Source organism: Martes martes (genome assembly GCF_963455335.1).
Source record: "Martes martes genome assembly, chromosome: 7".
In the NCBI taxonomy this organism is placed as follows: domain Eukaryota; kingdom Metazoa; phylum Chordata; class Mammalia; order Carnivora; family Mustelidae; genus Martes; species Martes martes.
In genome coordinates, this window is record NC_137894.1 from 68,534,227 (window position 1) to 68,558,893 (window position 24,667).

A 24,667-nucleotide genomic window follows, 5' to 3' on the forward strand; every position below is an offset into this window, starting at 1 on the left:
GATATGGGATAGGATGAAATCACTTTGGGAGTTATAGACAATGGCTGCAGAATTGGAAAACAATGCAATAATAACAAATTTAACTTAAAACTAACCACAGTCCTACATATATCCATATACTTCTTTATCTCTACATAAAATAGAACTGGCACTCAGAATATGAACTCTTTATTTTGAGTGATAGCCTGTATTCAATAAACAAATACATACTTGCTACATTATATGAGTAAGTTTCGATAAATTTTTAATTCCAAGACTGTGTCACTATGGTCTTAGGGAATGCAAATTAATTTATAGCTATATCATACACCAAGAACAATGAAGAGAAACCCACTTATAATTCAAGTCCTGAAAATGTTAACTTATGGTGTAACCATGGACAAATCATGTGACTTCTAATGATATGTTCTGGACAACGACAGATTTTGACTGGATTGCTTTTAAGGTCTCTTTCAAGCTATAAAATCCTGATTATAATAATAATTTAAAAAATACATATACTACATTTAAAATATCATTGGCTCCAAATGACACATAATTTATATACCATTTTAAGTAATATAATTTACTGTATAATAACCAAATAAAAATTTATCTGGGCTGCCTGTTAAATTCACCACTGTTATGTTCTAGTTTTGGCTGAAACGGACTAAGCACATTCAATTTTATTTTTTCCACATAGTACAAGTTAAAACCCTTCACATAAACATAAGGCCACTATCTGACACTCCTGAAAAGAGTGAGCAAACACATCGAGGAAGGGGATCAAAACTTGAAGAATGACCTCGATTAGTGGTTAGTGTTCTGGGGTTTCTTCCCCCTCTCTTATTTCCAGGCTTAGAATTACATACAGCTTGATCTCAGAAATGTACCGTGAGCATGGACAGAAAAAACTCTAGAATTTCCTGGCCAGAGGATCAGGAAGGAGGACTCTGTGGAATGGAGAATCTTGAGGGAAATGCCCTCTTTCTTATTTTTCTCTTTTTGCTCCTCTGGATGTTACCTAAGACAACCCCCAGTCACAGAGAGGGACTCAGGGTGGTGGCAGCTGAGCAAGTACCTGTAATTCCAAGATAAAAGCCCTTCCCTGGGACCACAAGAACTAAAAATCACTATCTTTATGATTTAAAAAGTTTCTCTTTTTCCTTGACACTTAGTATCAGAAATGGACTCAGTTGAAGGAAATGTACGACAATATAGGGAGACCACAATCCTGGCTTTCTAATCAGAGTACCTGCTCTGTCCCCGGCCCCTCCACCTTGCCCCAAAAGAGGCCCTTCAGAATCACAAAATATGGAAGAAATCATGGAATGGAAGAAAATGGAGAGGGGCACTCTAAATTTGTATAAGAAATCCCAAGTTCACCCTCTAATGGCACAGATTTGGAAAGATAGCACAGGAGAGGCTTTGAGGGCTAAACTTACGGTGCAAACCTCCAGTCAGTTCCTAGACTTGACCATGTCTGTTTACAGTGAAAGAAATCAGAGTAATACTGCAAAGGCTTTGAAAACCAAACTGACATTGGAATCACATATACAAAAGGTAGACGGGGATTGTAAACTGAGCTTAACTGAGCTGCCTACTAACATAAACAACAAAAATCAACACTCTTTAGAGTATTTTTAATATGACCCAGAATCTCATAATTTCAAAATATCCAGCTAAAATTATTGGAGATACAAAGAACTAGAAATATCTCAAAGAATCTCAAAAAAGACAAGACATGCCGGGCACCTGGGTGGCTCAGTGGGTTAAGCCGCTGCCTTCGGCTCGGGTCACGATCTCAGGGTCCTGGGATCGAGTCCCACATTGGGCTCTCTGCTCAGCGGGGAGCCTGCTTCCCTCTCTCTCTCTCTCTGTCTGCCTCTCTGCCTACTTGTGATCTCTGTCCAAAAAAAAAAAAAAAAAAAATCTTAAAAAAAAAAAAAAAAAGACAAGACATGCCAACCTCAAGATTACTGAGATGGAACGATTAAAGACTTTAAACCAGCTACTATAACCACACTCCATGACACAGGGCAAACAGACCTAAGAAGAATAGAAAAACAAGTTTTCAGCAGAGAAATATCAGCTTAAAAGGAACCAAAAGGAAGTTATAGGGCTGGAAAATATAACTGAAACAACAAATCCAGTGCATGGGTAGGAGAACCAAAAAATGAAGAATAAGGAAAGAGTCCATGAACTTGATACATCAATCGAAATTATCCAATATAAATAACAGATAAAAAATAATTTTTAAGAAAAAAAATCAGAGACCCAAGTCCCTGCGAAACAGTATCAAGAAGTCTAATATTCTTATGGGCGTTCCAGAAAGAGATGAAAAGAGACTGATGCAGAACAAATACTTGAAGAGCTAAAAACTCCCCAAATTTGGTAAAAATCGTAAATTTATAAATTCAAGAAGCTAAGTCAACCTGAATCAAGATAAACTCAGAGAAAGCTATAAGTAGACGTATCAGAATTGAACCACTAAAAATTCAAATTTTGAAAGGAGCTAGATTATAATGACACATTACACAAAGGGAAAGAACAATTCAAACGACTGTGGAATTTTCATCAGAGGTAGCACAGGCCAGAGACAGAACATTTTCTAAGCCCTGAAAGAAAATAGTATCAACCTAAAATTCTAGATCCAGTAAAAATACCCTTCATGAACAAAAAGCAAAACACACATATTCTTGTTAGGAAAAACTAAGAGCAAGCACTAAAAAACTACACATAGAGATAAAACAGAATACTGAAACAGAAAAGAGGGGTGGAAACAAACAAACAAAATAAACAAACCAAAGGCGTCAATCAGAAAACAAGAAAATAAGACCTAAATCTAACCACATCAATAATTACATTAAATGTATAAAGTCTGAAATGCCAGTTAAAAATGGAAACTGTAAACTTAAAAACAAAAAACAAATTAAACCTAAGACCCAACTGTATGCTTGGATCCCACCTTTTTTCTTTTAAAGAAACCCACTTTAAATACAATTAACATATATAGGTAAACAGAATGGGAAAATATATTTGATAAAAGCATTTATCAAAAAATAGCTGGAGTAGCTATGTTAATATCAGACAAAGCAGACTTCTCAGAACAAGGAAAATTACCATGGCGTTCCATAACAATAAAAAGAATCAATTCACCAAGAAGACATAACAACTGTAAATGTGTATGTACCTAAGGACAAAACTTTGAAACACATGAAGAAAAAACTGACGAACTGAAAGGCAACACAGACAAATCCATAACTGTACTTTCAAGACCTCCTTTCTAAGTAATCAACAGAACAAGGAGACAAAACATCAAGGATATCAGAAAACCTGAACATTATCAAAAAACTTTCCATAATTAACATTTATAGAACATTCCATCAACATTATAATATTCTCTTCAAGTAGATATGTAACATTCACAGAGAAACTATATTAAGGTTAAAAAAAAACTTTCAAAATTGAAATCATACAAAAAAGCATGCTCTCTTATAATGGAATTTAAAAAAAAAGTCAACAACAGAAAGTTATCTGGAAAATTAACATATATTTGAGAGCTAAGAAAAACACTTCTAAATAGTCCCTAGGTCAGAAAACAAGGTCAAGAAAAATAAGAAACACTTTATTATTTTTTATTTTTTAATAAGAAATATTTTTAATAAAACTAAAAATAAAACATACCAAAATTTATGGGATGCAAACAGTGTAATGCTTAAAGAGAAATTTATAGCAGTAAATGTTTTCTTAGCAAAGGTCTCAAATCCCCCATTGATACAAATGTAGTAATCCGAAGGGGCACGTGCACCCCAATGGTTACAGCAACGTCCACAATAGCCAAACTATGGAAAGAGCCCAGATGTCTATCAACAGATGAATGGATAAAGAAGATGTACACACACACACACACACACGAATAGTAGGCAGCCACCAAAAAATGAAATCTTGCCATTTGCATCAATGTCAACAGAATTAGAGGATATTATGCTAAAGGAAATAAGTCAATCAGAGAAAGATAATTATCGTATGATCTCACTGATATGTGGAATTTGAGAAACAAGGCAGATGATCATAGGGGAAGAGAGGAAAAAATGAAACAGATGAAACCAGAGAGGGAGACAAACCATAAGAGACTCTTAATCTCAGGAAACAAACTGAAGGTTGCTGGACTGGAGGAGGGTGGAGGGATGGAATGGCTGGGTGATGGACACTGGGGAGGGTATGTGTTGTGGCGAGCACTGTGTATTGTGTAAGACTGATGAATCATACACCTGTAACCCTGAAACAAATAATACATTATGTCAATAAAAATAAATAAATAAATTTTTTTAAAAAAGGTCTCAGGGTGCCTGGGTGGCTCAGTCGTTAAGCGTCTGCCTTCAGCTTGGGTCATCATCCCAGGGTCCTGAGATGGAGCCCTGCGTTTCTCCCTCTTCCACTTCCCCTGCTTGTATTCCCCCTCTTGCTGTCTCTCTCTGTCAATGAATAAATAAAATCTTTAAAAAAATAAAAAATAAATAAAAAACAAAAAAGGGTCTTAAATCAATAATCTAAGCTTTTTTCCTTAACAAATGAGAGAAAGAACAAACTAGATGAAAGCCAGTAGAAAAACAGAAATAAGAAAGAGAATAAATCAGTAAAATTGAAAACAGAAAGTAGAGTAAAACAATGAAAAGTTCGTTCTTTCAAAGTATCAATAAAATTGACACTGTAACCAGAATAATGAAGAAACAAAAAAAGACAAATTACCATAATAACAGAGAGGATTCAAGAGACCCCAAACATTAAAAATATAAGATTAGTATATAAATAATCCTATGCCCATAAATTTGACAATTTAAATAAGCCAATTCCTTAAAAGACACAAACTACTAAAACTCACTAAAAAAAAAATGGATAACCCCAATAGTCATATATCTGCCTGAAAAATTAAACTTATTTAAAACAATCTGACAAAGTAGTTTACAATGAGATGGCTTCACTAGACAACTCTACCAAACATTTAAAAGGGGGAGAGTCCCCAAAACAAAAGAAGTATGAACATTTCTAACTTATTTTTAAGGTCAGTACTATCCTGATACCAAAAGACAGTACAAGGTAAAAGAAACACAGAACAATATTATTTATGCACACAGATAAAAAACCCTCAACAAAATATGAGCAAACAGAGTTCAACAATACATAAAAAAGGATAATATATCATGACAAAGCAGCTTGTCCTGAATGACTGGTTCAACATTTCAAAAATCAATGCAATACAATGTAATATTAACCTATTAAAGAAGAAAAAACAAATGATCATATAAATAGATGTAAAAAAAAAAAACAAAACCTGACAAAATTAAACATCATTCAGGATAAGCATTTTCAAGAAACAAGTAGAAGAAAATTTTCTTAACCTCATGAAGTACATCTACAAAACCCTTACAAGCTAACATCATGTTAATGGTGGAGGACTGAACACTTTCCCTTTAAGACTGGGAACAAGGCAGAGTCTACCTTCACTATTCCTATTCAACACTGTACTAGAATTCCTTGTCAGTGCAAAAGTCAAGAAAAAGAAAAAAAAGGTATGTAGGTTGGAAAAGAAGGAATTTTTTTTTTTAATTTTAAAGATTTTATTTATTTATTTGACAGACAGAGCTCACAAGTAGGCAGAGAGGCAGGCAGCAGAGAGAGAGGAGGAAGCAGGCTCCCTGCTGAGCAGAGAGCCCGATGCAGGGCTCGATCCCAGGACCCCGGGACCATGACCTGAACCGAAGGCAGAGGCTTTAACCCACTGAGCCACCCAGGCGCCCCGGAAAAGAAGTAATTTAACTGTCTCTACTATCTACACAGAAAATTTCAGGGAGTTTATAAAACAAAACAAAAACAACTCCTAGAATTAAGTGAGTTTAGAAAGGTTGCAGGATACAAGTCAATAAACAAAAAACAAACATAAAAATTAATGGTATTTCTTGTATACTCATAACGAACAACTAAGAAGTTAAAAAACATACCATTTACATGCTTACTATATACCTGGCACTGTTCTAAATACTTCACAAATACCAACTCATTTAATCCTCAAACAAATAAGCAAACAAAAACTACACCTCTATAATGTAGGTATTTTCTGGAGCCATGCAGTCTGGTTCTAACTATTGCATTATTGGTCATAATGACAGGGACTTTAAAAAATACAACTCAAGGGTGAGTCCCAGAGACCTATAATTTTTAAGAAGTTCCACAAGGATGCTGATGCACACCACAGGGTGAGAACCACTGGTTTGTGCTCTTAGATTCAATCATAATTTATAATTCTTTAAATATAAAAAATTACAATCCTGAGAGAATATATCTGTTCCTGCTTCATAGACTACTCTTTCTCCAACTCTGCCAGGCTAACTTGAAAGTCTATTCAACCTCCAATTTTAGGCAGTCTGTCAATTCCCCAGGTAGGATTCCCCAACCTCTTAAGTTTGTGTTAAGTGATTTGCTAATCTGTTCTAGTTCTTCTGTTTGGCATTTATACAGTCCTAAAATTCCCTGTTAATCCTGTCAGTATTAAAGATTTGACTAAATTCCATAGAGGGCATTTGTCTGGTTCACTACTGTATTGTCAACATCTAGTACAATTCTTGGCATCCAACAGACACATCATCAATATGTACTAAATCAAAGAACTTTGTATTTTTATAAACAATTAAAGAAAGCATAGAGCCATTTGTTAAATAATGTGTATTTGTGCCCTTGGTTTTATGAAGTATAGTAGTAACCAAATTTCCTAACAACTTATAAATTAGACTGGTTAAGAAAATGTTTACCTGGAAGTTTAAGCTTTCTACAACAAGAATTACAGTGATGTTTTGCTCTGAAGTTTTTTATTGCATCTTCACCTAGATTTGCTGGGCCAAAAACCATATCACAGGATCTGCGGAATCGGTAGTTTAAAAAAAAAAAAAAAAAAAGGCAGTTGATGCAAACAAATGTAGAATTTAAAATTATAAAGTATCTTAATGAAATTTTAAAAATTTATTACCTCTTTTCTTCTGCTTTAATCACAGATGGATCAGTCAAATTTTCACCCACACCTTGATATGTATATATAAAAAAAGACAATTTATATGATTGTTATAAACGCTGACATTTGCATAATGAAAAATCATGAGATTTTTACAGCATCAAACATGTATGTTAAAACTATTCAAGACTGTAGTTTTTCTCTCTTGTTATTTCATAATCTGATTTATGACCTTAACACTGTACCAAAGACAAACAGCTCCTACACCAGGAATAGAGTTAACTGTCAGAGTTGGTCAATGGCACTTGCTTGTGATGCAAACAGGGACAAAGTTGCAAATAAACATCTACTTATGTTAAAAAAAAAAGGTCTACATGATCTCGAGACCCCACCTTTTTTAAGATTTATTTATTTGAGAGAGAGAGAGCAAGCAAATGCAAGCAGAGAGAGGGGGAGAGGAAGAGAATCCTCACGCAGACTCCCCACTGAGCACAGAGCTGGATGCAGGGCTCCATCTCATGACCTGGGCTGAAATCAAGAGTCAGATTCTTAACCGAGTCACCCAGGTGCCCCATCCCTTTTTTCAACTTAGTTAGCAAAGAACAATTAGCTAATTTACAGGCCATTTTAAAAGTGTTTTGGATATTTAAAACTCATACATTAACACATGAATATATCTTCTTGCAAGATTCAGGTTACATGAAGAATAAGATTGCAAACATCTTCCTTTACCTTCATCCTTTCCCAGCGGTATTAAAAGTGTAGTTAAATATTTTCAGTTTCTCTTATCTATTTATTCATATAAATAAAGACTACGTACTGACCTACTACTTATCAGATTGGCAAAGATTACGAATATTCAATAGTGGAGGAGCACCTGGGTAGTGCAGTCAGTTAAGCACCCAGCTCTTGGTTTTAGCTTAGGTCCTGATCTCAGGATTGTGAGATTGAGCCCCCAGCCCATTGGCATCATGCTCAGTGCAGAGTCCGCTTGACTCTCTCCTCCTCCCACTACCCTTCCTCTCCACGTGTGCGCGCGCGCTCTCTCTCTCTCCCCCTCTCCCAAATAAAATAAATAAATAAATCCTTTAAAAAAAAAAAAAAAAAAAAGGTCTGCGGAGAAACGGGCACTCACATAAAGTCTTACATATGAATTCCAGTGCTCTTACCCTTTTAGAAAAGTAACTCAGCAGCAGCTATTAAAATTGTACTCATCTGGGGCGCCTGGATGGCTCAGTTAGTTAGCTGTCTGCTTTTGGCTCAAGTCATGATCTCAGGCTCCTGGGAGTGAATCCTGCATCAGGCTCCCTGATCAGCAAGGAGTCTGCTTCTCCCTCTACCCTAGCCCCCTGCTCGTGCTCTGGCTCTCTCTCTCTCTCTCAAAAATAAATATAAGGGTAGATGGAGAGGAGAAGGGAGTTGAGGGAAATTGGAAGGGGAGATGAACCATGAGAGACTATGGACTCTGAAAAACAACCGGAGGGTTTTGAAGGGGCGGGGGGCAGGAGGTTGGGGGAACCAGGTGGTGGGTATTAGGGAGGGCACAGATTGCATGGAGCACTGGGTGTGGTGAAAAAACAATGAATACTGTTACGCTGAAAATAAATAAAAAATTTAATTTAAAAAAAAATCTAAAAAAAAAAAAATTGCACTCAACTCTTCTTACTAAGCCAATTCAAGAATCTATGTTATGGAAATAAAAGTAGTAGTCCATGAGTATGCTTGCTGCAGCATTGTTTGTAGTAGCAAAAAAAAAAATAAAAAAAAGTTAATAATGTCACTCCTCCATATTATAAGTTATGCAGATATTAAAAGGAATAACTTAGATTTATCAGTAATGACCCAAAAGATGCCCATGATATACTATTAGGAAAAAAACCAAGTGAAATACACACACACACAGACACACACACACACAGCATCATCCTAGTTGGAGGAAAATCACAACACAAAACAAAATGATTTAAAAATAAGGCAGAAAGGAGTGCCTGGGTAGCTCAGTCAGAAGTGTCCAACTCTTGATTTCAGCTCAGGTCATGATCTCAGGGTCGTGAGATTGAGCCCTGAGTTGGGCTCCACACTATGGAGCCTGCTGAAGATCCTTTCTCTCCCTCTGCCCCTCCCCACTTGCGCTCTCTCTTAAGAAAAAGACAAAAAAAAAAAAAGTAAGGAAAAAAAAGAAGCCTCTGTGTATTTGTCTTCACAGAGGTAGAGAAAACAGTAAAGATGGAAAACTGTTCTTTATGTATTTCTATATTGCTTAACTTGTCTGTAGTAACTGTGTCAAATATTCCTAAGAAAAATGGCTCCAGGAACATATTAATGATGTAAAGAACATCACAACTACTTTGCTTATTGAAAAGAACTTCCATCTTTTTATTTATTCGAAGTAAGCTCTACTCTCAACATGGGGCTTGAACTCATGATGCTGCGATCAAGAGTTGCCAAGTCCTAGGGTGCCTGGGTGGCTAAGTTGGTTAAGTGTCTATCTTCAGTTCAGGTCATGATCTTGGGGGTCTGGGATGGAGCTCTGTGTTGGGCTCCCTGCTTCCATTGCCTTTTGCCCCTTCCCCGCTTAAACACACACACTCTCTCAAATTAATAAATAAAATCTTAAAAAAAAAAAAGGAGTTGCAAGTCCTACTAAATGACCCAGCCTGGCACACTAACTCTCATCTTTCAAATTGACTGTTTCAGACAAAAACAGTTTGGCTTTACCTCCTATGCATGTTTGAAGATAATTAAATGACACTTATTTAAGAATTAACTTTAAGGGGCGCCTGGGTGGCTCAGTGGGTTAAAGCCTCTGCCTTCGGCTCGGGTCGTGATCCCAGGGTCCTGGGATCGAGCCCCGCATCGGGCTCTCTGCTCAGTGGTGAGCCTGCTTCCTCCTCTCTCTCTGCCTGCCTCTCTGCCTACTTGTGATTTATGTCTGTCAAATAAATAAAATCTTTAAAAAAAAAAAAGAATAAACTTTAAGATCCTTTTTACTTAACTGGATTGACTCATCTAATAATATATGCCAGTTATCACTATATCTACTACTGAATCATTTATATAAAATGGTGAACTACTAAAAAAAGGATAGTTATTTTTACACAGATTTTCTTTCTTGAGCTTGAATCAATGCCATTTGCTTTTCAGCACAATCCTTGATATTTGTGACTTATGTCTATAATAAAGTCATCAAGTGATAAACATTCTAAATAATCATCTTTGTGATTTTGAAATCTGGTCTGTGTTGACATTTGAAATTAAGGCTGCTCTTTAAGGAAATACAAATTATGGAAGCTATCATGTGAAAGTACCACTCAGGCAGAGTTGGCAAATTACTCATAAAATTTTACTTTCCTTTGACCCTGTTGTAAAGCTTCAGACATTACTGTAAGCAAATTGGCCCTCTCCAAGCCACCATTTCTGTTTTTTCCCCCTTTTTACCTGTATGAGAGTCTGTCTGCAAAAACGGTTATGATCAGTTTTTCCTTCTTTGTATACACGCTACTTTACTCAAGTAGTATTTACTCAGAAGCCATTCACCAACTCTTGAATCTGAGCTATCCTTATCACCTGGACTGTAAAATGCAGAGGAAGAGATCTGCACCAGTTCTGGACCTAGTCCTAAGAGTTACTGCATTTTCTCTGGAGGAAGTTAGCTGCTATGTAAAAGTTTAACTACCTGAAACTACCATGCTAAAAGAAAGTCCCCAGTTAAACAGCCATGTGGAGAGATCACATGGTGGAGAACTGAGGGATTCAGATGTCAGTGAACAGAAACCGCAGACATTTGACTCCAGCAAGCTGTCCATGCTTACACTCTAACCATTCAAACCCTCTGAGAAGACAGCAGAGATGAGCCATCCTCACTATGTCCCATCCAAATTCCTGAACCAAAGAACTGTAAGCAAATAAAATGGTTGTTTTAATCCACTAAGTATTTAGGTAGTTTAAGTCACAATAATATATAACATAAACATCAGGAACAACAGATACACTTGTTACTGTTTCAAAAAAGTCTTTATAATTTTTTTTAAAAGATTTTATTTCCTTGATAGACAAAGATTACAAGTAGGCAGAGAGGCAGGCAGGCAGGGAGAGAGGAGGAAGCAGGCTTCCCTGCTAAGCAGAGAGCCCGATGTAGGGCTCGATCCCAGGACCCTGAGACCATGACCTGAGCCGAAGGCAGAGGCTTTAACCCACTGAGCCACCCAGGCGCCCCCTCTTTATAATTTTAAAAGACTGAAGCTACGGGGTGCCTGGTTGGCTCAGTTGGTTAAACATCTGCCTTCGGCTCAGATCATGATCCCAGGATCCTGGGATCGAGCTCTACACCAGGCTCTCTGCTCAGCAGGGGAGCCTGTTCCTCCCTCTCCCTGCCATACCACCTTGTTTGTGTTCTCTATCAAATAAATAAATAAAATCTTAAAAAAAAAGAAAAGAAAAGAAAAGAAAGACTGGGGCTACATACACATCTAAGAGTAGAATAGTGGATTGCATATGTTTTTGCTTATCAAAACATCTGTATTACCTAAATAACAATTGAAATAACAAGGTGCCACTATTCAGGGCCCTGATGGCTATATGCTATGGCTGTTACTTACTTTTTAGTAATAGTTTCGTTACTGACCCATGGTTTTACCTATCTATAAGTTAGTGGATTTCTGTTTATCATTCATAACATATGACTAGGTGAGAATCTACTGTACAATTTCACTTTAGCAATACTTTAATAAATTTACCTTGTAAATCAAGTACTAGTAACTCCCCTCTTGTATATTCATAAGTCCAGTGGCTAAAGGCTAGCATGATCTCTTCCAGTGTATTAGTTGGAATAATCTCATCACCATTATTATTGTTGTATTTTCTAAATTCTCCAGTCATACATTCTTCCACAGCAAACCACTGTCCTGCTGAATGGCAATACAGCAGGAAAACTTCAAGGAACCTTATGAAAAATAGTTAAATAGATTAGAAATTAATAGTTTTATAATTAATAAATTTCTAGCTATTTAAATTTAAGTAGCTTTAATTTAAATAGTTGAATTTTTAACTATATTTAACTATTTTAACTAACTATAATAGTTAATTAATAGTTAAATAAATTAGAACAAAATTATAATTGAGCTTTAAAATGGGTAAATAATTAAATATTCAGCATTAACAATGAAGGTCAAAAGAATGCTACAATGCTACCCACATAAAACCAAAAGATGTTAAGAAATATTTCAAGATTTACCTTGGAGAATATGGTATGGATTTGGGTTTCATCTGGTTGAAGGCAAATGTGAGCTTCTGTGCTGCTCTTTGTTGTTGAATTTCCTACAGAACAACACCACACAAAAAACACCTTGTTGAACAATGAAACTAAGATCTTATTTGGTTTAACAAACTTTAGAAGTGAAAAGATGAACCTTGAATAATGTTCCACTGCTACGCATTCACTAGCACTTACTCTGAGACAGAGATGCAGAACTGTATCTTCTTTATAAATACTTGACCATGTGTTAACCACCTCAGGAAGAAAAGATTTGATAATATAAAGATGACCTGATTTGAGGATATCATGTTCTGACCAGGTACACTGTACTTTGACAGCTCTCCGTAAACCGCCTCCCATCTCCTCTTTACTTAAAAACTCTATTTTGGCACAGAGGCCGAGCTGTGACCAAGAAGACATGCTGTTATTCAGTATACTGGGTGAACTTTCTTCCAAGCGATATACTGTGACAGGCTCACCTGCAAGATGAATGGACACATTCTGAGGTCAAATTATGACTCTCTTAAAATGACAAAGTAGACAAAAATTAGCAGGTATCTTTTGTTAAGATTAAGTAAGGAACAGAAAGTGAACTGGACAAAGTCGTTTGTCATTTTATAAAGGAAGTTTAAGGGCAACAAATTCTCAGTATCTCTAAAATCTCTAACATATTTCTAAAATTCATGTGTATTTAGTAATGATAAGCATTTTTGAAATTATGAACATTTCCAAGAGAAACTTTTTAAGAAAGCAACTGTTCCATAAATCCTGTGATGTCAAATTATCTATGCTTTCTTTACTAGACAATGGATTAAGACCCTTGCTGAATTAGAATACACTATTACTTCTAGATAAGCCAGAAACAGAGAAATCTAATAATTCTGATGATTCCTTCTTCTGTTTAAAACATACTTGACTCTTGCTAATTAAAATTTATATGTAGTTGATACTTAATGTGACCCTTCCTTCTGTCACCACCCATGTTCTATATAATAGTTAAATATCACATTATTAATAAAAGGTTTATTTTCCCTTTCACTTCTTTACTTTTAGGATTTACCTCTTGGAGGCACAGGAGTAAATGGAATGCTCTGGGATAATCTCATCAAATTATTTCTTTCCACAGCTGCACAAAAATGAGAGAAAAATAATGAAATCCCTAAAAGCTCAACATATTGTTAAGATTTTGTTTTTTAATAGTACTGACCTGAGTAGTAGTAATTTGTATCCATAACTGGTTTAAATGGAGAAGCGAGACCTAAAATGGCAAATAAACAAATGAAACCCTTTTAAAAGTACTAATTTTTGCTTATTCTCTTATAATCATCCTAAGTTCCTTCATGTAAGCGCTTTTCTCAAAAACAGAGAAAGACAGTAAAATATATTCATCACATGTTTGCTATATTACTCTTTTTTATTATGCCAGATTAGTCCTAACTGTGCACTGGGATACCTGAAAAGAAAAAAAGCACGTTTGACACTCTCCTGTCATAAACTGTATTCTTCCTATACTCCCCTGGTCAAAAAGAAAAGTATCTTTTAGTTTCCAACCTTTAGGAGGTGGGGCCTGTAACCAAGTAACCAATTTAAGTGGGCTGACCATAAGAAGATGAACTCTGGAATATGAAACATACCCCCAAAACCCCCGCTCTATATTTAAATGTATTTGAGGACTTCACTTTTTAACGATAATACAGAGAATGGAGAATAAACTGAATCTGCTATGTGTTAAGTTTTTAGACTATAAATGAAAAAGAAAATACTGTCTTGCAAGAGAAGGCAGTCAGTCAACATTTTTAATACATGTAGTAACTACAAAATATACACATTATATATATAATATATACATATATATGGACTATAGCATATACACGTGTATATATGATGTATATATACTAATAGGACTTTAGAGGAGGGGTACCAAATGCCTCCTGCTTGAAAGAAGATTGAAGAATGTCTCAGAAAAGAGAAGCGCAAAACGAGTGTAGTTTGGAAGGCAGTGGTGTGGTCACGGCAACATCTGCAAAGGCATGGAATTGTTAAAGCGCATGCTATACTTGAGAAACTGCAAGTAGTTTAGTATGACTAGAACAGCAGTTTTCAATACTAATTTTATATATAAATTTTATATGATATATAATTTATAATAAATACAAATCAGAATCACCTGTGGGGCTTTTTCAATGTGCACCTGCCCACATATCACTCCAAAATATTCTAATTCTGTAGTTATGTGTTGGCATTAAGTGATTCTCCACAAGTACTTGGATATGTAACCAAGACTACAAATTAATGAGCAAGAGTACAGGCATACCTATAGGAAATAAAGCTACAGAATCACGGAATACCTAATTGTTAGGAACCAAATATGCCATGTTAAGGAAGAGATGACAGGGGGGAAATGTAAAGCAGAAGAGATTCAGTCTGGTGGCAGCACAGAAGACAGAATGCAAGGGAACCTGACTGGCACAACTCTTAAAAACCTACAGTGATGGGTATTAAGGAGAGCATGTATTGCATGGAGCACTGGGTGTTATACATAAACAATGAATCAGGGAAACTACATCAAAAACTAATGATGTACTGTATGGTGACTAATATAACATAGTTAAAAAAAAAGGAAAAAACCTACGTGGCACTATCTACTAAATGTGAACACATATATACCCTACAACCTATGAAGTCCATTCCCAGGTACATGCCCAACAGAAAATACATATGTTTACCAAACAACACGGACAAGAATGCTCACTACAGCACTATTCATAATAATCATACAGTGGAAGCTACTAAAATACCCATCAAATAACAGAATGGATATGCTAGATATATTCACACAAGGAAATACTATGTAGTAATGGCAATGTACCAACTACCACTACACACAAAAATACTGATGAATCTCACAAACATGTGTTAGGAGGAAAAAGCCAGACAAAAAAGTACACACTTTATGATTCCATACACACAGACAAAACTAATACACTGTGTTATTTAGGGGCAGAGGTTACAACAAGAAGAGGACATGAGGAGATGTTTTGTGATCTGGGTGCTAATTACATGGATATACTCACCTAGTGAGAATTCACTGAGGTGAAGGTTTATCTCTACTTTTTTGTATGCATGCTATACACTTCAGTAAAAGGTTTAAAAAATGATTAAGGGGGTGAATGGAAAACAGCAGCATGATGTATACTGGAAGATGGATTCTAGAGATATTTAAAAGGTAAATACAAAAGGACTTCGTGAGTACAAGGTCAAGGGGGTCAGGAATAACTTCTCCTTGGGTTTGACCCAACTGACTGAAAGAGTATCATTCACTAAAACAGGGACTACAAGGGAAAGTGCATACTATGTCACAGGGATGAAGGGGGGGGTGACAGTAAAGACATGGTAGCATCTACATGGAGAGTTCATGTATTTGTGAAGTTGCCAGAAGAAAAACTAGCTGAGGGAAGAAATTTTTACTACCTTGGCTCTTTCAAACATGAAGTCTAAAGTTTCTTGGCTAGAATGAGGTATTTGCTATAACAGAACACATATAATCCTCATTTTTTTACATTAAATTTACCACATGGACTCACCATTTAATGTTCCTTCTTCAGTTGGCCTAAAGAAAACCAAAAATATAAGTCGTGACACAATTTTTGTTTTGGCTACCACAATTTTTTATTTTATAGTTATTATGATTATTTAATAGAATACTAATAGAGTAATTCTGAGATCCAGACTCACTTTTGTTTGAGTATATGCCATTTCCCTCAAGCCAATGCCAAATTCATACACAGATATGAATATCAATATACACATACTTTATCAACTTGTACCTCCAATTTATGCTTACATAAATATTATTAGTGGTTTGCTGCCAAACTGAAGGTTCCAGTACTAATAAATTGCTCCATGACTTCTCTATTCATGGAGATTAATTCTGTACTATACCTTAAGAATGCCTTGAAATAACTTCAAAATTCTAAGAATACTTCAACAGAATTGATGGGCAAAGAACTGAGAGAACAGCAAACAGCCATCATTTGGCATAGCTTAATTTATAATGTTGAAAAATGTTTTCCAATATTGAATATATTTAATTATAACAACATATACTGATATCAAGTGGAGGGTCTACTAATTCCATGAATTCCAGTGCAAATTAGACAGGTATAATAGAAAGGAGAATGCAGTAAGAATCAAACAAAATGGGTTAGACACTTAGCTTTCCCATCATACTGCTTTGGGGCCTTGCTCAGGACTAAAAAGACCAGATTCAGAAAGGTCCCCTGAAGTAGGGAACTTTTGCATCTCTTTCTAGTTCTTACCTTTGATGTGATCCTGATGTTTCCCATTGATTTTCACCTTAATATAAATATTTTAGCATACTAAGTATTTTGATCCCACCCCCATCCCCTTGCTAATGAACTACTCTTTTCTCAGGAACCAAAGAGTGCTAACCAACTCCACCTTTCTAGGTATTTCTATGGCTCAACATTCTATGAGACATTCTTTTGTTAGCTGAGTGAATGTTAACTTCAAGTACCTATTCTGCATTTACATCCTATGGTTTTGGTTATAAAAGACCGTACACTCTGAAGAGATCTAACTATAGATTGGTCTTCTGAATGCCATGCAAGCCCAGAATATCCAAAGAACCCGAATACTGCATATCCATGTGGCACCTGGTTTACTTTTTTCTCTATATATTCACATATATTTCTGGGAGACAGAAGAAAATAGGGAACACTGTGGAATATATAATTTCTTTCTCAGGTAGCCCATATATGAAAGTAACTCAACCATGCTTCCTGTATTAAATGGGCATCAAAACACGAGGACTTTTTTTTTTTAATGTTCTTTAGAATTCTATAATACTAATTCTCAGGCTGGAAACACATACTTTATCTTTGATTCTTTATCTTTATGCTTAATCTGTACTAAAAATTTTTACTTTGCTGGGATGATTACCTATCAGATTGCCTTTTGTTTCTACTTTGGATTCTGGATTACCATGTCAACTTTGTCATGGATCTCCCTATATGCAGACTTTCTAATGTATACTATGTAATTACTACTCTAATTATCTTTCCAAAAGCAGATGCAAGGCTTGTTGCTTATGATGGGCACAGAAGTCAGCCAACTGCAAAGCTAAAGTGTCAAAGTAGATCTTTGAATAAATTTATTCAATAGCAAGTTGGAAATAGGACTAAATAAAATCATAATTGTACCATTAAAAGGAAGATTTTAGGAGAGTAGTAATTACAGTATGGCTATAACAGTGTAACTATACAAAATAACTAAAATGTATATGTCAACTCATAAAAAATGAGTTTTCCCAATCTCGTCTATGTAGAAACAAAAGGCACTAAAATAAATAATCATCAGGCACCTGGGTGGCTCAATTGGTTAAGTGTCTGCCTTCAGCTTAGGTCATGATCCTAGGGTCCTGGGATTGAGACCCACACTGGGCTCCCTGCTCAGCAGGAAGTCTGCTTCTCCCTCTGCCTTTCCCTTAGTTTGTGCTCTCTCTCTTGTTCTCCCTCTCAAATAAATTAAAATCTTTTAAAAAACAGTAATAAAATAAATCATCATCATCCATATATAAAGGAGTATTTTAAGAAATGGCACAAAGAACAGAAAAAAGACAACATCCAATAACTATGATACTTTCAGGTTAATGATAAGAAAAGGCTTACTTACAGGTCTCTGTTTGATGGTCTATCTTGTAACCAATCCTTTAGTCAAAACAAACACAAAACAAAGGTTAAAGAAAAAAATCTTTAGATGAAGCGTAAATGGTTAACCCTGTTTTGTTTCCTACACTGTTTTAAGAATAAAGGCTGAAAAATTAATGTGAAGTAAAGACTTTCATACAACTGAACTAATAAAATAATAAATGGATATAACTGCCCTAAGGCCACTCCACAAGACAGAATAAAGAATTTCATGATTGTTATTTATTACAACATAATTACAGTCTGGCTAGTTTTTTTCTGATGACAATTTTATATTCTTAAATAATATGTGCCCACTGTCAAAAGAAAAACACAACAAAACCTAAAGAGTAAAATTAAAATCATGCACACTGTAAACAAATTACCAAAAACATGTAGGCATATTTCACTGAAGCTCTTTTCTGTATATGTGTGTACTGTTTTTATTCTGTAGATTTTTCATCCAATTTTAACTATATAACTAGCTAAAGTGTCAAAGTAGATCTCTGAATAAATTTATTCAACAGCAAGTTGGAAATAGGACTAAATAAAATCATAATTGCATGTTCTGATCCAATTTAGTAATTATTCAGCTATACTTGATCTATGTTATCGTATCTCCCAATGAGTTCCTTTTTATTCTAGATTTTTTCCCTAATTTTCCAGAACTTTTTGAATAGTATCTTTTCTTTTCTTTATAGTTTTAATCACTTTAATCATACTTGTTTTAAATCTGTAGCCAATAATTCTACTATCTTAAGTTATTAGAGGCTCAATACTGTTTATGTAACTCAAATCCCAGAAGTTTGTTATTTGGCATTTTTCAAGTCATCTTCAATGGAACTTTATTTGTGGCAAAACTGTGCTGCTTAGGTTCACAATGGGTCCTTCCAGATAGGAGGAACTGCTACTGTGAAACTGTGTTCACTAACTCCCCTTCCTCATTGAAATAATTTTTTTGATAACAGGATTTTCAATAATATTATCTATCTCCTTATAGAAGAATATAAGTTAAAATGTTCTTGATGATCCAGAAAAATTTTTAGTGATTTCTATACTTGACTGACTAAAGGAGCAATTTTTCTGCTTTTTCCCAAGCTATTTGTCTTGCTTGCCAGAGTATGCTCTTAAAGAGTGTTTGTAAAATCAAATATTACTTCAGTTGGCTGGGAATGACTTCATATAATTAGTTCCAGTACAAACAAGAGATTCTTGCCTTTCTTTCTTTTGCATAAACGTTTCTTTAAAATTTTCTAACTACTGCACAGACAGTAATCTGACACTGGCTGTAGCAACATTTTTCTAGATATATCTCCTGAGGCAAGGGAAATAAAAGCAAAAATAAACGACTAGGACTACATCAAAAAGTTTCTGCACAGCAAAGGAAACAATCAACAAAACTATAAAGCAGCCTATGGAATGGGAGAATATATTTGCAAATGACATAACTGATAAAGGGTTAGCATCCAAAATATACAGACATACAACTCAATAGCTCCAAAACAGATAATCCAATCAAAATGGGCAGGAGACATGAAAAGACATTTCTCCAAAGACATACAGATGGCCAACAGGCACATGAAAAGATGCTCAATATCACTCATCAACTGGGAAATGCAAACCAAAACTATAATGAGGTATCACATCACATCTGTCAGCACGGCCAAAAATCAAAAACATTAAGAAACAACTGTTGGTGAAAATGTGAAGAAAAAAGAACTCTCTTGTACTGCTGGTGGGAATGCAAACTGACACAGACTCTGTGGAAGACAGTACAGAGGTTACTCAGAAAGCTAAAAACAGAACTACCCCGTGATACAGTAACTGCACTATTGGGTATTTAGCCAAAAATACAAAACACTAATTCAAAGGAATATATGCACTCCTATGTTTACTGCAGCATTATTTATACCACCCAAACAATGGAAGCTGCCCAGTGTCCAGTGATAGATGAATGGATAAAGAAGATATGGTATATATGCAATGGAATATTATTTACTCATAAAAAATAAAACCTTGCCATTTGCAACAACATGGATAGAGCTAGAGAATATAACGCTAAGTGAAATAAGTTAGAGAAAGACACATACTGTATGATTACTCATATGTGGAATTAAGAAACAAAATAAATGAGCAAAGAAAAAAAAACAAAAACAGAGATAGACAAACCAAGACTCTAATTATAGAGAATAACTAATAGTTTGGGAAGAGGGAAGATGGGTGGGAGGATGGGATAAATAGAGGGTGGGGATTAAAGACTACATTTATCATGATGAAATACATAAAAGTATAAAAATAGTAATACATACATATATACCTAAATACATAAATAAGTATGTACCTTAACATACACATTTATTTAATTGAAATGTACAAACCGGTAGTAAAGCTGCTTTGGAATCTACTTCATGAGTTTCTTCTGTAGATGGCCTTCTACTGCTACTTTCCACTTGAAGAAAAATTTAAAACATAAGTTACAAAACTAAAATTTTTTTTAATATTAACTACCAAACACAAGTGTTTCTACACACTGTAACTTTCGTAAGATAATTTATCCTCTCCCCAACATTGCTGAAGATAAGAACTGCATAAGGCCAGAGGTCTTTTTACCGGACATCAAAATTATTTAATTTATTTTTGTAAAAAGGCAGTAAAAAAGAGTATGAAGGAAAAAGTCTTACTCTTTGTATTTCCATTTCTTGTATATCCTACCATGAATATTTTGTGTGTGTGCACACCTACCATTTTTAAAACCATAAATGGTAGGATGATATTTATTATATATTTGGGGTTTTTTTCTTGTTGGCTTTATAGCTTTAAGCTTGGAGATCTTTTCATTATCAGTACGCAGAAAATTTCTCTATTCTATTTTGATGCTATATTGAATTTCATACTATGGGTACACAGTAATAGTACAGAATAATAACCAAACTCCTATTGATGGACATTTGGTATGATTTCAATCTCCTGCCATTACAACCCTGCAATTAATAATCTTATGTATACATCATTTTACAGTAACGGAAAAAAATACCTCATCTTTTCTCCTGTGATTTAAGATGCCATCTTTATCATATCTTGGTTTTTTTTATCCTAAATAAACTTTAGAATTAAGCCTATTTTAAAAAGCCAGGATGTTCAATTCTAAAGTACCTTAGAATTCACAACTTTATGATATAGTAAAGAAAAACCTCAGAATGAATGTGATGGAGAAACTTAGAACAAAACCTGTATTCCAAATGTAGGGAGGGAAGGTCAGATTGAAGTTCATTAAGAGAGTCTGGGCAAAACTTTTTCAAGATAATGAAACTGACAGATGTATTATGTATCTAAGTATCTTGAAGAAATGTAGTTAAACAGCAGAGAATCTAGTGTTGATCTAGCCAAAATTACAACAGGACTATATTGGTGGGAAAGAGTAAACGTGTGTGTGTGTGTGTGTCTGGGGAACAGAGAGAGGAAAGGAAGAGTTCTATCCTTGCCTTCTTTAATGGGAGGTCAATAGTTATTGTCTAAAACTGAAATATGAGGATGCAAAATTAGAAGCAAGCTAACTCTAGAAATAATATCCATGTTACTGAAAATGAGTTTTATTTCTTCCCTCCTAACCCTTCTATCATTACTTTTTCTTACTTTATTTCTCCAGCTATAATGTTAAATAGAAATGATAATAGCCAGAATCCCTGCCTTGATTCCCCACCTGACTTTCAACGTATCATTATGAAATATGGTATTTGTGATAACTTTTTATAGATATCCTTTATTCATATTAAGGAAACTTCATTTTAACTTTGCTAGTTTTAATAATGAATGGATGCAGAATTTCATCAAATGCCTTTTCTGCAGCTACTGAAACAATCAAACGATTTTTCTCCTCTAATCTCTATCATGCCTCAATTACACATACACACACACAAATAAATAATTATTTTTAAATGAGATAAAATATATATACATATATATGTATATGTGTGTGTGTGTACTTTTTTATAGTGAGTTCCACACCCAACATGGGGCTTGAACTCACTACCCCAAGATCAAGAGTCATATGCTCTACTGACTGAGCCAACCAGGTACCCCTCGTCAATTGTATTTTTTATGTTAATGTTAAACCAACTTGCACTCCTGGAAAACATCCAAGTTGATACTGATCTATACCAAAAGAGAATGAAAAGGGAAATGATGGTCAGGTGGACATGGTAGTGATGTTTTTCTTAAAGAACCTTATAAAGATTATATGCACATTAATGAGAAGGTGATTAATAAATTTATACACATATATAACTGATTCATAGCAAAGTATGATATAAAAACATCCCCAGGCCTTTATATTACCCAGTGAAAAATTAAAGGTACAGAACAGCATGTATGGTATGTTACTTTCTGTGTAAAAATGAGAGGAAGAGGGGCACCTGGGTGGCTCAGTGGGTTAAAGCCTCTGCCTTCGGCTCAGGTCATGATGCCAGGGTCCTGGGATCGAGCCCCGCATCGGGCTCTCCGCTCAGCCAGGGAGCCTGCTTCTTCCTCTCTCTCTGCCTGCTTCTCTGCCTACTTGTGCTCTCCGTCTCTCAATTAAATAAATAAAATCTTAAAAAAAAAAATGAGAGGAAGAAAAGACTTCTGCCGTGTAAGATGCATAAGTGTGAAATTCTAGAGGATAAATAAAAATAAGTGGTTACATGTGAGGCTGAAATGAGAGGCTATTTTCAAACTGCTTGAATGTGTTTGTATTTCAATTCTGAAACAAATAAATGTATTAGCTATTTTTAAAAGTTAAATTAGAAAAATATGTTGACTAAATGACTATACAGATTAAAACACAGATTCACTTATAAAAGTTAAAATCAGCAGATTCGTTAAAAATCAAGTCTTTATATATTTCATCTTTAGGTACTGAACAATTTGTTTAAAAAAATTAAAAAAAAAAAAAGAAGAATATTAGGACTATGTATTTTATTCAAGCTTAAAGCAACAGTGATGGACCAGAATCATCACTTTCTGACTCTTGAAAACATTTACTCCTCAGGTCTGTGACATACATAAAATACATTTAAAGCTTAAATGAGCATGTTTGGTAATATAATTCATGTAGTCAAAAATTACCTTGTTCTGAATGAAGAGGAATAGAAGTTTTGCAACATTCAGTAAATCCACCATGAGAACTCACATGTTTCAAAGTGTTTTCAGAAGGAACATCATTCTGCATATTGTACAAATACACAATTTAAAAACAATTAAACTGAATTTCAAATAATTGTTCTAAGTAGCAAATGAGTCTCTGTATCTATTTAGCTCAATATGCTTTATCTACCTGGACACCAAAGAGTAAATTATACCAAAAAGTAAATTAACTGTGTCCAAAAAGGTCACAGTTAATTTTCTTCAATGACAATCTAAAAAAGCTACATCAAAATATCCTACTTGCTTATTGTTCATAAATCCATCTGAATGAATTGTTTTTCATAGTGATACAACTTTATAAAAAATTGGGGGATAATATGAAAAACTGTAGGGAAAATAATAAAACGTTTATCAGCTCACCTAAAAAACAAAAAGCTATTTTACACCAACATGGACAGATTATAACAGTTTAGAGGGTGGAAGAGTGGTTTTTATGGGAAAGAAGGGATGTTTTGGGTAGCTTTCTTACTGATTATATGAGCTGCTTATATAACAAAGATCTATTTGATCATTATTTGTCACATTTCAATTTTTTTTCCAGATCTGTTTTGACTTATCTATGATTTCCATTTTTTGGTACTTAAATCTCTTCACATCCTTCCTTTAATATTGTCAATTCCTTGAATGTTTAGAAAGTCCTCCTGATTTTACTGACTTAATATTTCTGTTTTCTTAAATGATTTGAGTTTTTAACGTTTAAAGTTAGAATTCATCTGAGCTTATGAAGTGACAGAAGAACATAAACAGGGGCATCTGGGTGGCTCAGTCAGTTAAGTGGCTGCCTTTGGCTCAGGTCATGATCCCAGAGTCCTGGGATTGAGCCCCGCCATCAGGCTCCTGGCTCAGGGGAGAGCCTACTTCTCCCTCTCCCTCTGCCTGCCACTCTGCCTCCTTGTGCTCTCTCTGTCAAATAAATAAATAAAATCCTAAAAAAAAAAATAACATAAACAGACTTTTCCAAATTTCTACTCAATTATCCAATTTGTATTTACTGACAAAGCATTTTCCTTCTCAACAATTTCTAATCCAATCCTTCCTATTAAATTCTTATTTGCAGGGAGCCTGGGTGGCTCAATGAATTAAGCCTCTGCCTTCGGCTTAGGTCCTGGGGTCAAGCCCCCCCCCCCAACATCGGGCTCTCTGCTCAGCAGGGAGCCTGCTTCCCCCACCACCCCCACCCCCATGCCTGCCCCTCTGCCTATTTGTGATCTCTCTCTGTCAAATAAATAAATAAAATCTTTAAAAAAAAATTCTTATTTGCAGAAGGGTTATTTTGGAGTCACCAAAATGTTTAGCTAAATCTTCATTATTTCAACTGTTCTACCTAAATAGTATTTTATAGTCTAGTTTTCCCTTCCTTTCTTCTTTTTACCTGTACTTTTTCCTAGATGAACAAACTGCATTAAACTAATGTGGGGACAATCCAATACATTCATACTGTTTTCTTTTCAACTATAAACAGGTCACACACTATTATGCAACTTCAAAATATTCCCAAACCTCTACCACCTTTCAGAAACAATGAGTTTTAAAATGTTA

The 24,667-nt window shown here is 35.0% G+C and overlaps 1 protein-coding gene across 1 annotated transcript in view; it reads right to left on the reverse strand.

Annotated features, from left to right (window-relative positions):
- Positions 1-24,667, reverse strand: part of TRPM7 (transient receptor potential cation channel subfamily M member 7) — a 113,061-nt gene that overhangs the window by 2,951 nt on the left and 85,443 nt on the right. The window contains exons 28-38 of the mRNA XM_080807310.1: positions 23,051-23,147; positions 20,326-20,396; positions 17,934-17,968; positions 15,824-15,849; positions 13,447-13,497; positions 13,300-13,365; positions 12,435-12,718; positions 12,219-12,301; positions 11,722-11,927; positions 7,004-7,055; positions 6,789-6,895 (exon numbers count right to left, since the gene is read on the reverse strand). Coding sequence (XP_080663436.1) covers positions 6,789-6,895; positions 7,004-7,055; positions 11,722-11,927; positions 12,219-12,301; positions 12,435-12,718; positions 13,300-13,365; positions 13,447-13,497; positions 15,824-15,849; positions 17,934-17,968; positions 20,326-20,396; positions 23,051-23,147 — 1,078 coding nt within the window. The remainder of the gene's footprint in view (positions 1-6,788; positions 6,896-7,003; positions 7,056-11,721; positions 11,928-12,218; positions 12,302-12,434; positions 12,719-13,299; positions 13,366-13,446; positions 13,498-15,823; positions 15,850-17,933; positions 17,969-20,325; positions 20,397-23,050; positions 23,148-24,667) is intronic.